This window comes from Lissotriton vulgaris, chromosome 9, assembly GCF_964263255.1.
Source record: "Lissotriton vulgaris chromosome 9, aLisVul1.2, whole genome shotgun sequence".
Taxonomy (NCBI): domain Eukaryota; kingdom Metazoa; phylum Chordata; class Amphibia; order Caudata; family Salamandridae; genus Lissotriton; species Lissotriton vulgaris.
This window is the reverse complement of record NC_141697.1, coordinates 583300070-583315150: the sequence shown is the minus strand read 5'-3', so window position 1 is coordinate 583315150 and position 15081 is coordinate 583300070. Positions and strand designations below refer to the sequence as shown.

General features: G+C 48.4%; 1 protein-coding gene across 1 annotated transcript in view; it reads right to left on the bottom strand.

Moving 5' to 3' along the window:
* Positions 1-1150: 1150 nt before the first annotated feature.
* The window catches only part of FERMT3 (FERM domain containing kindlin 3), a 100952-nt gene continuing 87021 nt past the window's right edge, over positions 1151-15081 (bottom strand). The window contains exons 13-15 of the mRNA XM_086938143.1: positions 3664-3788; positions 2402-2543; positions 1151-1952 (exon numbers count right to left, since the gene is read on the bottom strand). Of these exons, the coding sequence (XP_086794269.1) occupies positions 1773-1952; positions 2402-2543; positions 3664-3788 (447 nt within the window). The 3' untranslated portion in view covers positions 1151-1772. The remainder of the gene's footprint in view (positions 1953-2401; positions 2544-3663; positions 3789-15081) is intronic.

Genomic DNA, 15081 nt, shown 5'->3' with positions numbered 1-15081 from the left:
CGGGTGGCAAGTTTGAAGGAGGTCCTGTTGTCCGGTGTCGGTTCCCTTCTCCAGACTTTCTCGAGGGCTCGGCAGTTCTTCTTGGAGCTCTTGAGTTCGTCGGTGAACCATGGGGCCTTCTTGCTGCCGGGTCTGCTAGGCGGGGTCCTCAGTGGGGCGAGTTCGTCCGCGCAGTTGCTGATCCACTTCGTGAGGTTGTCGGCGGCCTGGCTGGGGTTCGCTGAGCTGGCAGGAGGGTGCTGGTTCAGGGAGGTGGCGAGCTGGTCTGCTGTGATCTTGTTCCAGCTTCTGCGGGCGGCCTGTTGCTGGTGTTGGTGGGTCGTCGTTCTCTTGAAGGTGAAGTGGACGCAGCTGTGGTCCGTCCATTGAAGCTCTGTGGCGTGGCTGAAGTCGATGTCTGTGCTGGAAGAGAAGACTGCGTCAAGTGTGTGTCCGGCGAGGTGGGTGGGGGTGGACACCAGTTGCTTGAGTCCCAGGTTGGCGAGGTTGTCGAGCAGGGTGCTGGTGTTGACACCTCTCTTAAATACTGTTTTTAGTCCAGGGTGGAAAGTCCGTGTGGAGCGGCATGTTTGGTCTGGGCACTGGGGATTGTTTATTGAGTGGAATGCATTTAGTGTGTTACTCCAACTTCGGGGCTACTTTGAATGTTTAAAATGACTGGAGTGGTTTGCTTCAAACGGTAGGTAGTCAGATTCTAAGTGTGTGAAATCCCCTACAAGGGTTGACGAATAACTGCTTGTCTCTCTCTACTGCATGGCCAAGTCAGTATGGTCCCAAATCCTTACTTCAGTGAAATCTTTGCAGACTGTCCTTTTCCCTTTTTTGTATTCACATTTCCACCTCCCTTATCAAACACTAACAAGTGATGTTCTGTTTTCCTGCAGCCAAGGGATACGGATATTGATTCCTTAGTGTTTTTAGGAGCCTACCTAAGATATTCCTTTTCTCTGAAACACAACCATGGTAGAAGGTGCTCTGCACATGCTAAAAGCATAGCATGAGTGTACTGCTTTTTTAATGCACCATAGCCTGGGCAAAGCGATCTGGCAGCCAAATTCCCTGATGGACAGCACCCAACAATAACTTAACACGTCTGTCCAAACTTCCTTTGTCAATAGGTTTCTGCAGTTATTAAAGCAAAAGAGTAAAATTGATGTCTTATTTGCTATTTAAGTCAAGCATAGACATAAGAAGACATAAAATCATATAGTACAAAAAGAACTGAGTTGCACGGATTGGGGATCCAGACATAGCCATCACCCTTTTTTTAGTCCATCAAGGGAGTTGCTTTGTGCCCGTTAGCAAAGAAAATCATAGCAAACCCTAAGAAAAACTAGATTATTTTTCCATTTCTCATCGGTTCGCTGGTCTCTGTAATGAGCGTCCACTCATGCAGGAAATGTGAGTTGGTACCAAGGAACATCTTTGCAATACTCTGTCACCATCAAAGGGGGAACTGAACAGGGGAACTCAACTGAGTTGCCACAGCAGTCTCTTTTCAACGATTGTCCTTAGTTATCCGTACCGTATACCATTTGCCCAAATCCACTCCACTACATCTAGTGTCCTTTATACACAGTGGATAATATTAATTATATGAAGCAACATATAGGAGTAGTAGAACTATAATACTGCCTAATAGCAGCTTGTGAGTGATATTAAAATGAAGGGGTAACGTCCTAGTGAAATCCAGAGGTAAAAGGGTGATTTAAATGCCTTGAGAAATGGGAGCAAAAGTCTTTGGAAGATGAGGATGATAAAGTAGAGGGAGTTCAGAGTGCTTCATGGCCACCAGTTAATTTGTGGAACAACTCTTCATTTAGGGTCTCGTTCTGATCCTTGGCCCTAGTGGACATGAAGATGTAACCTCCGATGTACTCATGGACGATCTTACAATTGGCCGAGATGCAGCTGAAGGCCACATTGATATGTTCATCAAACTCGATAGCCACCTGTGGAAGGGAGAAACAAAAAGTGGTGAATCAATGGTAGAAGATTGAGAAACAGTTACTAAATGTCACAAACCTGTAGGATGCATTAAATAGGTCTTGTGCGATGACCAGGGAAACCTAAAACGAGTATCATTCATAGATTTATATTTCATCACTGACAGACTGTATCCTGTGACACTCTCAGAAACAGCACCATATAAAATAGTGTCACAAGGCACAAACAAAGATGCAGACTTGACACGTTATATGCAAACTGTCTCCCAAAGCAATGTACAAATAGAGGGAACCCTTTTAAGATTAACTTTCTCAAAAATCGCTATATAAATGCAGAGCGAGACTTTCAGATGTATTGTCCCACACACTAATTCACAGATTCAGAAACCAAACCAGCACTTTCAACTTCATTTACCCACAACATGAAGGATAAATCTTTTGTCTGAAGCTCTCACCTGCCGAATATCCCAGTTGACGTTCCACTGGCGCATGTTGCTGTAGCGCCATGTCTTCACCACGTCACCCACGCTGAGGTCGATGCGGATCAGGCGGTTATTGGCAATGCCCAAGATCTCATCCTTCCGGCAACCTTTGAATCTGTGTCATCGAGGAAGGAGGGTTAAAGACTGTTAATCTTTAAATGGCTATGGGCAGTACTATAATATTAGTCAGCGGATCAACAAACCTTGCCAGTAAGCCCAGACCAGGGGTTGCGTCTAATATATAGGAACCAGCATCCAGGGTCATTTTCGATGTGCTCCTCTAGCATCTATCTTCTCTCTAATTCTCTTACTTTTCACTATCTCTCCTATTTTGTTCTGTAAGAACATTTTAAAGACCCATCTGCTCCTGCTGTTACTATTCAATGACTCACAAGTCCAGGATCGAGGAGCTGGGAGCTACTCATGCCGAAGCCAGGTCATGCGGCTATCAGGTACATTTGGCTTTCTCAGTGCATGATTGAGTAGTTAATATGTGCAACTGACCTCACATGTTTACGATTAAAGAGTTAGTGCAGAAATAATTTACTATATGTAGCCTCACTAGTTGTAGTTTGAAGCTCTGTTATGTAGACTGTGGTTTTTCAATGCAGGATTAGTGTTTTAATATGTACATAAAACACCATCAGTGATGGTTTGAGTTGTAGTATGCACTGATTACCTCAACTTTCCAGGATTGTGGTGGTGTTACGTAAACATGATTTTACTTGTCCAAGTTGAAGTGTTGGTATCGTCACAAGACCTCACCATTATCAATTTTTGATGCTAATGTAGACTATGACCTCACCAGTCTAGAATTGAGGTGGTGGTTTGCAACCTCCAGAGTGCAGATATTCGGTATCTGTGACGACTGACTGTAGCTCACTAATGTTGAGATGGCATGTTGTGGTGTACCTCTCCTAACGTAGGATGTTGTTGTGTACAGAAGGAAGTGCAAACCTCAAATCAGGTTAGTATTGTGCCACAGCCTATTGAGATGTCAGCATGTTCTAATGACGTCGGCAGTCCCAAATTGGTGTGTCAGTAGGGTGTTCTCCCTCACTCTTTTGTGCACAATACTATCTGTAATCCTCCCAAATGCTCTTCTACAGTTACATGGTAGGTCTTATATGACGTTTGTGATTGGTGATGCTCCTGATGTTGTCAACGTTCTTAACTCTAGTCAGAAACACTGATAGTTGAAACAAAACAAAAAAACATTAAAAGTTCAGCTTTACCTGACAAGAAAGTAGGAAACACCAAAATCTGGAAGAGACTGCCAGGCCTGTATAAACCGCATTTTGGCGTCCATTAGAGACAGCTGAGCCACGTTCTGGTGGGCTTCCAGGATACGCGGGGTTAACTGCAAGATAATTAAGCCAGTTCTTTAATGTTACACAGCAGCATACATAGGTCAGGATTACCAGTTGGTAGCCTAGTATCAGAACAAGAAAGGACCCTAGACCCGTGGAAGGAGTTTACCACCGTGAGACATCTAGCCTTGTGACTAGTGTAAGAGAGCCTTTGATGGCACAAAAACTAGAGAGATGCCTGGCACCAATTAGGAAGAACAATTAGCCATCTACTGAAGAGAATTTATGACCCGTCAGTTTCAAACATTGTACTTGAATAGTGAGGAGTCGCACCTCAATTTGAAGATGCTCTACCAAAACCTGGATCATTATCTGGGGACATGCTAGCAGGGCTTCCGATACAATGAAATCACTAAAAAGATCCTTTGCCAAAATACAAAAAACCTAGGTAAAAGGATGCTTAACTTAGTGCATGCCAATCCAATCACATATGCAAAACACCTTGTTTCCACTGTATTAAAGCCCTTTTATAAGTTGGGAAAAGTTGTAAAAGTGCTTTTGCAAGCCATTACAAATTGCAGATAGGAGGGAGCGTGAAAGCGCCTATTTGGTATTCATAATGTAATGGATCACTGCAAACTATATTTATATTTATCGATCTGCAAAGTTTAAACTGTTCACATGGAACAGCTTTCTCTTAGGAAACCATGCCAAGAGCCTGGGCTCGGGGGTCAGAGATGGAGGAAAGAGTGGGAGCAGGCAGTGTTGATAGGAAATCTCTGGAGTCCACAGAACCACATGAGTCAGATTTCTAACCGTTTGATGAAAGGGCTTAGTTCAATACACCACCATTGAATTTAGAAAGCCAACTGGACTGCAACTCTGACACTAAATCAATGTTTTCAGGTTTTTAGCGGTGACTTTAGATGAGTTCAGGACACAGCGGCAATCCAATCTTCTGTTTATGAATAATACACAAAAAAATATCACTAAGAAACAGGGACATGTAACAAAGTATTTCATTTCAAATCCATAGTCTAGTGCATAAAACATGAATGAACCACGCAGAATTAAAAAATAAAAGCAGTTAGCCATGTAATAATGAGCAAAGACAAGATAAATGTTTCTAGAATTTTAGCAAGTCTCACACTTCTTAACACTCTAAAGCTATGTCCAAGTGCTATGCTAGCTCTTAGCTAAATCATTAAACAGCAAACCTGGGGGGCGTGACCGAGCGGCACCGAAGATGGGCACACTCTAACACGGCTCCTGCGAGGATCTGCCTGAGGCCCCTGACATCCGTCCTCTATCCTGAAGCCTCACTGTCCCTGAGCGCGGCTCTGGACGTGGTGTGGGCTCCGGTTCTGGGAGGCTGTTTTCCGGGCCTTCTAGGCGGTGTAAAAGTCCTGCGCTGCCCGCCGACAGTTTCGAGGCCTGTGGCGGCCTTAGCGGCAGGAGAGGCCCTGCCAGACCCCGGCCTCGAGTATTCCTGCGGCCGGCCGCGGGCGTGGGGAGCCGGCGGGAGACGCCAGGGGAGCGGCGGGCCAGCCGGGCATAAGGAGCGCCTGGGGTGGCACGAACGACGTAGGAAGGAGTGTGCCCCCGCCCCCCGCAGGGTCTGGAGCGGGAAGAGGGAGCTCCTGGGGCGCTGGGGGTGACGGCGATCTGAGTCTATCGGGCGGCCCCTTGGCAGTGCGAGAAGCGGGGCCCCCTTCCATGGTCCTCCTGGCTTGGGCTCCGGAGTGCTGAGAGGGCCCTCAGTGTGGCAAGTGCCTGGAGGTTGAAGACGGCGTCAGGTAAGTGGCGTGGACTGCATTGGAGGGCGAGGAGGCGCCCGGACGGAGTGAGGGCCTCCCTGATGCTGCGTGGGCCACGTGGACCTTGCATGGTGGCATACTGTGGGCGACCGAGGGGGCGTAGAGGTAGCGCCACGCTTCCATTGAGCGGAGGAGTCCGAGCCCGGACCTACAGAGCTGGGGGAGAGGCACCCTTGTGGTACTGAGGCTGGCGCAGACGCTGCTGAGTGGCGAACGGAGTGAGACCAGGGTGAAGACCCAAGAAGGACCTGTCTGGATCCGCAGTATCCCTGGGTGGGATCCAGGCGACGAGGTAAAACAGTGGACTGAGGGGAGTCCCCTCCCCGGGGCCCCCGGACGGCCCAGGTGTTCGCAAGTGCGGTCATGAAACCCAAAAAATCCATGACAACCCAGACAAATACGATGGACAACTACACTGCCACAACAGGTGGCGGGGGCGAGGCGCAGGCCGGCGCCCTGACGAGCACTCCAGAGCCATCGTTGGCATCGATTATGCAGGCCATACAGACAATGGGAACCACGCTGGAGTCAAAGATAGACAAGGTGTCTATAGAAATGACGCTGCTGAGGGCAGACCTCAACAAAGCATCGGAAAAAGCCAGCCAAAATGCTGCGGACATTGCGGAACTCCAGAGCACTACTAAACAATTACAGCAGCAGGTTCAACGGCTCTCGCAACAGCAGAAGGTGGTGGCAGCCCGGCTGGAGGACCAGGAGGGGCGGGCCCGCCGCAATAATATACGCGTGGTGGGGGTCCCGGAGAAGATGGAAGAGCTGAGCATGGATCTATTCTTAGAAGACCTCGTCCTCAAGCACCTGCAGCCCAGACGTCTCTCGAAATTCTTCTCTATCGAACAAGCTCACGGGGGCCCCGCCGTGGACGATAATTGCAAGGATTCTCAATTATAGAGATCGTGATGCCATTCTGCAGGCAGTCCGCCAATGTGGAGATCTACGGCTGGGCAATGCCGTCAACTGGTTCTTCCCAACTTCACGTTGAAGGTGCAACAGTAGCGGCGGTCTTTGACGGGGTTAAAAAAGCACTTAGAGAGAAGGGCATCAAATATATGATGTTTTTTCCTGCAAAACTCAAAATCCTAATCGACGGGAAATCCTTGTTCTTCACCACTCCAGAAGACGTGCACTCTTGTTTGGAGGAGCATGGGGGCATGGCAGGCTCAGAATCTCGAGGCCTGCCATGCCCCCATGCTGGAGAAACACAATGCTCCCATCTCCGGCGTCCTCGGCTGGGTCTGCGGGGAGTGGCCTTCGACAACGGAAGACTTCTTTGCCCTACCGCCGGAATCGGGCTCGAAGCCTGTCGGCCTCGCCGGACATGGGCTGATGAGGCAAGGACTGGATTACAGTACAGCAGTCTTCTGAAGTGCATGTTATGTATATTGACTCCTCATAGTTTGATTTGCTTTGAGCCGGAGGTGGTACTATATAATACCGGGCTACGAAGGGCCGTTGAGGAGGGGCTCCTCGGAGGTGGGGTACCCACATTGACTCACCTAACTCTACGTTACAAAGGATGGGGGGGTGTTCAGGGGAATGGGGGGGGGCTCGGGAGTGAACTGCTCGCATTTGTATTCATTAGGACCCGGCAGGGCCGGCTGAGGCACTTTACAGACCACAAGATGGGGCAGAAGGTAGTCCTCAGGTCTCAGGGTTGGGTATCGGTGCTAACCCCCCTTGGTTTTCGTTTGTGGGGCTACAGGCGCTTTGCTTGTTGGGTAATGCCTGACCAGGTTGGCGGGCGTAGCAGGGTAGTAGGGAGGGGGGTTGGTTCTGAGGGCCGGGGGTCGGTGGGGATTCGGGGCTTTCTATTGTTTTGTTTTGTTTCCAATGTCTTTGGTTTGGCTCCTGTGGCACTATTGGTCAGCAAGCGGCGAGAGATGGGCGGAGAGGGTAGGCTCTTACCTTCTCGGATATCAGTAATACTCATCCACAATGCATACACCACCTGCCAGACACATTAGAATATTGTCCTGGAACGTGAACGGCCTCCAGAACAAAATTAAGCGCACCACGGTGCTTCAGTATCTGCATAGACATGCACCAGACTTTGTCCTCCTCCAGGAGACACATCTATTGGGCAACCACTGTAAGGCCCTTAATAGATTTAGCTACACAATGCGGGCACACGCTGGCTTTACCACGGGCTCGAGGGGAGTCGGAATCCTCATCCGGAACACCTTAACTCTAGTGCTTGGGAAGCAATGGTTAGACCCCTTAGGACGATATGCGGCACTCACAGCTCAATGGGAGGGTAGGTATATTACTCTCGGCTCCCTATATATCCCACCTAAGCTGCATAGCACCACCCTCCCTGACATCGGGAAGTTGCTCCTGGACATGACGCCGGGGATCCTGATTCTAGGAGGTGACATGAATGCCGTCATGGATAGGAAGCTAGATAGATCGCAGATGCTCCCTGTCAGGGGAGGGTCTGGTCAATTCCGGGACTTTGTGCGGGCCATGGGTTTGGTCGATCTTTGGAGGGCACATAACCCCATGACTTGACAGTACACTCACATCTCGGCGGCGCATGGCTCTGGCTCCAGGATTGGCTACATACTAACGCAGGGTGGGAGCATGGACTTGTTCCTGGGAGGGTGTCATAGAGCGAGGGGGATTTCTGACCACTCGCCGGTGGAAGTGCGTCTGCGCGGTCCGGATCAGATCCGGACGGGTCTCCCCCGTCTGGGCACCTTTTTATTTACAGATCAGGAGTTTCAGGAGGTTTTCAGGGAGCGGGTCGACCAATACTTCTTGGACAATTTAGGGTCTGTCAGTTCACCGGGTATAGTATGGGAGGCGTACAAGACGTTTGCTAGGGACTTTGTGCAGGCGGAGGTGGGGAAATGCTGTAAAGAGAAAACCGCACTACTGGACTCCCTAGAACGAGACCTTCAGGCCCTGGATGAGGCACAGGCTGAATCCCCAGAGCAGGACCGAGATAGGAGGCATAGGCAGCGGCTCCTATAAAAGGAGATTAGGGACGTACTCACTGAGCAGGCGAGATCCCATGCCCTGGCAATACAGAGACGGGTGTATGACTTGGGAGACAAGGCCAACAAAAGGATAGCCTGGCTGGAGAGACGAGACAGGGAACGTAACTGGGTCCCGAGAATTGAACAGGTGGATGGGTCTGTACACGTCACGGGCGAGGAAATAGCAGCCACATTTGCACGATACTACGAGGTACTTTACAAGTCACACACCGCTCGTCAGGAACAAATCTGCAGAGACTTCCTGGCTCCCTTGCACTTGCCTACCTTGGACCAGGCTGACAGAGAGAGCCTAGAAGCGCCCATCACGGTGCAGGAAGTTCAGAACGCCATGGGAGACATGCAGGCAGGGAAGGCGCCTGGGCCCAATGGGTTCCCGGCAGAAGCATTCGGGTTTGTGTCGGGCCGACTGGCGCCGCACATGCTGAGTATGTTTAACGAAGCTAAGCAGGAGGGGGTACTTCCCAAAGATTTGCGGTCAGCAACAATCGTGGTCATACACAAGGCCGGCAAACCGCAAGAGTTGTGTAGCTCCTTTAGGCCCATCTCCTTACTCAACTTCGAGACCAAGGTCCTCGGTAAAATCTTGGCTACCAGGTATGGGGCGGTAATACAATCGTTGATCCACCCAGACCAGTCTGGCTTTATGCCTCACAGAAGCACTCGTCTCATTTTAAGGCGCCTATTTGGGGTCCTGCAGGAGGTCTCTGCGAGGCCCGGAGTGCCGGCGGCCTTGCTATCACTAGACGCTCATATGGCATTTGATAGTATAGAATGGCACTACCTCTACGCAGTTCTGGAAAAAATGGGCTTTGGGGAGCACTTCCGAGCATGGGTGCAGCTGTTGTATACTGAACCACTGGCAAGAGTCCGGGTTAATGGAGTGCTGTCAAGAGAATTTCATCTCAGCCGGAGCACGCGTCAGGGCCGCCCCCTCTCGCCCACATTGTTCGCACTAGCTCTGGAACCACTGGCGCACTGGGTCCGGACCGATCCCTTGGTGTGGGGTATCGACCTGGGAGGGGGATGGGAGGAGCGTATCTCCCTGTACGCTGACGACATCCTCCTGTATGTCCAGAGGCCGGTTGCCTCCATCCAGAGGCTGATGGCAATCATAGGAGAGTTTGGCGAATACTCTGGGTACCGAGTAAACTGGAGCAAGTCCCTGGGACATGTCCTAGCAGGGCCGCAACCACGGCTGCCGGCAGAGTGTGGAGATATCCCCTGGAGGGAGGTTTTTCAATATCTGGGAATCTGGATTACACAATCAGATGCGGAGTTCCTGCGTCTGAGCATTTCGGCACAGCTGGACAGGCTGCGCGGAGACGTGGAGCACTGAAGGTCTCTACCATTCTCATTGATGGGGCGCGCCGTTCTATTCAAAATGATGGCCCTCCCCCGCCTGCTCTATGCCCTACAGTGTGCTCCCTTCCTGGTCCCGGACCAGATTTTTAGGACGATTGAATCAGCACAGCGCTCCTTGCTGTGGAGTGGTGGGTGTCCGAGAATTGCCCTTAAGAAACTACAGAGGGGCCCATATGAGGGCGGGTTGGCTGTACCGGACGTCCGCCTATATTATTGGGCGACGCAATTAGTCAATGTAAATGGATGGGTGTTCTCCCAGCTGGCGGAACCTGCATACAGGGTAGATAGACTAGCCTTCGGCGACGACACCTACCTAGCAGCCCTATATACTAAAGGTAGGCGTGTCCGGCCTCTCTCCCCCCAAACGGCAGCAGTGGTTGCAGTTTGGAAACGAGCGACAAAAGTGCTCGGCTGGGAGGTGAAGCTCACGGGGCAGACCCCTTTGTGGGCGGGGTCCTTTCTGCCAGCAGTGGCGAAAATGCAGGATCTGCGTAGGTGGAGCCTAATAGGCATCAAGCTGCTGGGGGACATTTTGAAACGGGCAGAGATGGTGGAATTCACAGATCTACAGGCAGAATATCAGATGGAGAGTGGTGAATTCCTCCTCTACCACCAGCTGAGGTGTGCTCTGCACGGACACCTGGCCCCAGGAGAGAAGTTACCTGAATATGCTCCGCTGGAGGACAGACTACTATTAGACCCCATGATCGACAAAGCGATCTCACTCACCTATAAGAAACTCATTAATAACATCCCGGACATGCAGGGGCCCCTTCGGGAAAAGTGGGAGACGGATGTAGGGCTGCTGGAGGACGATGACTGGGGGGAGGCCCTGCAGTGCCCCCCGGAGGTGGCGATTCGCGCTAGGTTCCGGCTGGTCCAGCTCCGCATCCTGCACAGGTCATATACTCCGAGAACCACACAGTACCGCATGGGATATGTAGACTCCCGCTTCTGCATACGGGGGTGCGGGGAGGAAGTGACCTTCTTCCATATTCTGTGGGCCTGTGCAAAGATCAGGGCTTATTGGTCCAGTTTGACGGGCATCATGTTGGAGGTGGTGGGAGCAGAGGTCCTGCTGGAGGCCAGATGGCATGTGTTGGGGGTAACTAGTGACATCACCTGGCCGAAGGGGGACAAGATCTGGTTTGCCCTGGCGAGTATGATAGCTAAAAGGAACATTGCAAGGCTGTGGGGTAGCGATCTGTTGCCAACGGTGGAGGAGTGGGAGCGAGACCTGGATTGGTGCCAGCGAGTGGAGAAGGTGATTACAAAAGTAGAGGTTGCCCGAAGAAATGGGAAAAGGTATGGGAGGCCTGGAGGCGCTATAGAGGGGAATGGCTGGATTCGCAGTCTACTGTGGAACCAACGTGAGGAGGGCACAGGGTGGAGCCTCTTGCCGCTAGGTATTCACCAACAACAACAGGGTCTGGGAGCGCCCGTCTTGTGCTAGCTCCCTAGGGGCGTAGCTGTATTGTGGTAGCGGGCTAAGGTCTGCATAGGGAGTGGGTGTTTGGAAGGGGGTTGTTTTATCCTTACATGTATGTATTGGGGGATCGAAATTGGTTTGTTCTAGGGGTGGGTCGATGCTGGGAGGGAGGGATGGCCGTAGCGGGCAGGATTGATTTTCTTGATATGACTCTGGTTGATGTGTCGATGCTTGCCAATGAATTTCTGCTGCTACCTGATGTGCAATGTTGAGGAACTGGTTTGTTCAATAAAAAGACATTTAAAAAAACAACAAAAAAACAGCAAACCTGATGTTCAGGTTTCTGCGGATGGATCGAACATTATTCCTCTGAATAGCAGGTTTCAGCTATTCTTTATCAGAGTTCTACTAAGGAAATAAAATATGTGCTCTCAGCGAAAAACGCCTTTTGTACAACTTCTAAAAATCAACTCTCAGACGGATAATAGCTGACTCAACAATCTAGTGTGACCTTTAGTAATAATTCTAACGTGAAGACTTCCCCTAATCAGTGATAAAATCCTGTGGTTTATACACTGTGGGGCATATGCATTAAAGAGTTCTATCACCCTTGCACCACGCAAACGGGTGCAACAGAGACACAATCCTTAAGTTAGATTTATCAAACCTTGCTAGGCCATCTTGTGTGACTTGATAAATCTAAAGTAACGCAATGCATCGCAAATCTCTGCGTTGCGTTACTCTGCCCCAGGACGGCGTTCCATGGGCGGAGAGTGGGTGTACCCATGCATCCACCCATGGATTTTGGTGCATTCCCAGATTTACCAACTCTGGTAAACCTGAAATGTTTCAAAATGCTACGCCTCCCCATGGGAAGGTGTAACGAGAAACACCTTAATTTCTCCTTGGTATTTCCTCTATGTTTGCTGCATTCTGCACACATAGAAAGAGAACAAAGCCTCAGGGAATTGTTTTCGTGCAGGAAGGTGTCCCCCTCCTGCACAAAACAAATCCTGCTTAAACGCAGGCACCCGTGCACCATAGTGAAACGTGCCTGCGCTGGCACTAGGCGCCAAAACGACGCCAGTAAAAGGAAAGGACAGGAATGCGCCGTATTGTTAAATACAGTGCATTCCTTCCGTTTCCCTTTCACACAGCGCAGCAAGGTGACTTGCAGCACAGCACTGCGTGAAAGCTACATAAATATACCCCTATATGACTGCTGATTTAATCCCATACTTGCAAAAAACAGGGTTTGGAGACACCAAGACATCTGCATGACTAAACTAACATGGTGCAAAATACATCAGCTCTATCCGCAATTTGATCTAAAGCATCCATCTTTGTAAACAAAAAAAAACTGTAAGGGCCATACTAAAATAGATGCGTCCATTTTACAAAAACATGTCAGCCCACAGAGTGGGAGGTCATGATGATATCAGCCTTTTTTTATGTGTTCTAAGAATTTTACACTTTCTAGAAGAGAGAAAGAAAAACTAACATCAGGAACTGTATGAAAACAGATTAAATAATTGAGAACTCTCACCATTGTTTACCCTGATCTTTTTAAAAATGGGAAACTTGATTCGGTCAGGTATTTATTTTTCAAAAAAGCAGCGTATGTTCCAATTTGGGAATGCATTCGTAATTATGGAGATTTGCTGTTTGCATTCTCTGTCTTTGCATTTGACGCCAATCTCAAGGGTTGCAAATTGTAATCTGCCTAATTAATATTCATTAAACTGCTTGAGAATGGACACTATGCAATATGATCTGTTATTATAAAGTCATACTTCAAATCCCATCCATTCCCATTCGCAGATCAGACAATGTGCAAACTGAACATCACTGGTTTGCAAATGCAAGTAGCACATCAGGTCCCTAAGTTGTTAATTATGTATCTTTTGCCTGATGCTTTTCTAGACTTTTAATATTATATACCTTATGAATATATGACGTATGCTACTTTTCTAAATTGCCAGCTTGCTTGCACAGCCTTGATTCAACTGACAAAAGCATAATTCTTCATTCACTAACTTCAAAACGTTTCCCAGCAGGAGTTTCTCATTCATAATCATCATCATAAAATCTTTATTCGGCTGTGCCCAGCCATAAAAGAACACATCATTTCATAATAATAAAATACAGTACAAGAATCCAATATAAATGCCATGAACAAGGAAACGACTGTAAGCGTAACACGCATCAGTAACACAATTAATGAGTAGGTTAAAAAAATAATCACTGTTGAAAAAATAAGTAAGATAAAAAGTCATTCTCCAATGAAATTTCGTGTCCGAACTGCGGAAGAAATATATTTATAAACCATTAAACAAATGTACTCATCATTTAAAAGCTGAAGATGACACAGGGCAGCCCGACATTTTCAAATATCTAGAAATTTTAACAATGGTTTCAGAAAGGCACGTCTTTCATTAATATACAGATTACAAAAAAACAAAGTGCAATGTGCTTTGTGCTGATTATGAGTCACAGGGGCATAAATCCAAATCGGCATCAGAATATACTTCTCGGGGATATGAAATCAACAGATGGGAGATTCCAAACCTTAACCTAATAAGATAATACAGTTTGGCCTGACTAAGGTGAAGGGATAAATAAAACTCCATACCTGGAGAGCAGACTAGAAGTGAATGGTCTACAACCCTTTTCCTTGTTGTTTCCTGTCTGTCTCTCAGAGAATATGAGTAAAATTAGAAAATCCCTTTTCAACTTTGCCCTTGATATTTTGGCAATGTTCCCGGGATTCTCGAAACAATCCAACAATCCCAGAGTCTCCAGTTGCACCCTGACATAAGAGAACCATCGGATTTTACTCACCCATTCCAATTTTAAGCAGTCTGTGATGATGGCGCGATTTAAGACTGCTGCTTCCTTTGCCCAAATGTTATGCCACAACAACAAAGGAGTCAAATGTATACGAAAGGACAGAGGATTCACCCGAGCTCGCTATGGCAGATAGTTGCAGCGGTGGATTTAGGGACGCTCAGTAATCGTTTCATAAACCTATTCTCGGCTCCCTGCAGGCGTTCAACTTTGCAAAAGCCCCAAACTCCAGCACCATTCAGGGTGACGGCACACGTACGTGCTTTATACATTTCAGTCATTACCTTGATAGGTCGGGAACCTAGTGTTTTTGTAAACCTGAAAATTGCCTCCAAGCTTTGATTAAAAGCCCTAATCCTAGCCTCTAATAGGTGGGACCAGGTGTTATTTGATTCAAAAAGAATTCCCAGGTAGGAAAAGGTGGGCACATAAAGCAATATCTCATTATTTATAAAACATGTATTTAACATTGCAGGAGATTTACCCACCACCATGATATGGGATTTGGCTATGTTTGTCTTCAGGCCAAGGGCATCCATGATATTGTTAAAACTAGTTAAAAGCCTCTACAACCCCACTCCAGTTCTAGACATTAAGACACAGCCGTCTGCATATAATAACGCTGGTAACAATCTGCCACCTATTAGCTTTAATGTGGCTCTCTAGGTCGTTTATATACAGACATAATAAAAAAGAAGCGAGCACGCAACCCTGGCGTACCCCGCGGTTCATCTTAATTGGATCTGAAAGTTCCCCGTTTCGTCCATAACATATCCTCCCTGTGACATCCCGATGCATTGCTGCTAGGAAGTGTACAATGGGCGGTTTAATGCCCATTTGCAACACCTTCTCCCAGAGCCCCCCTCTCTGC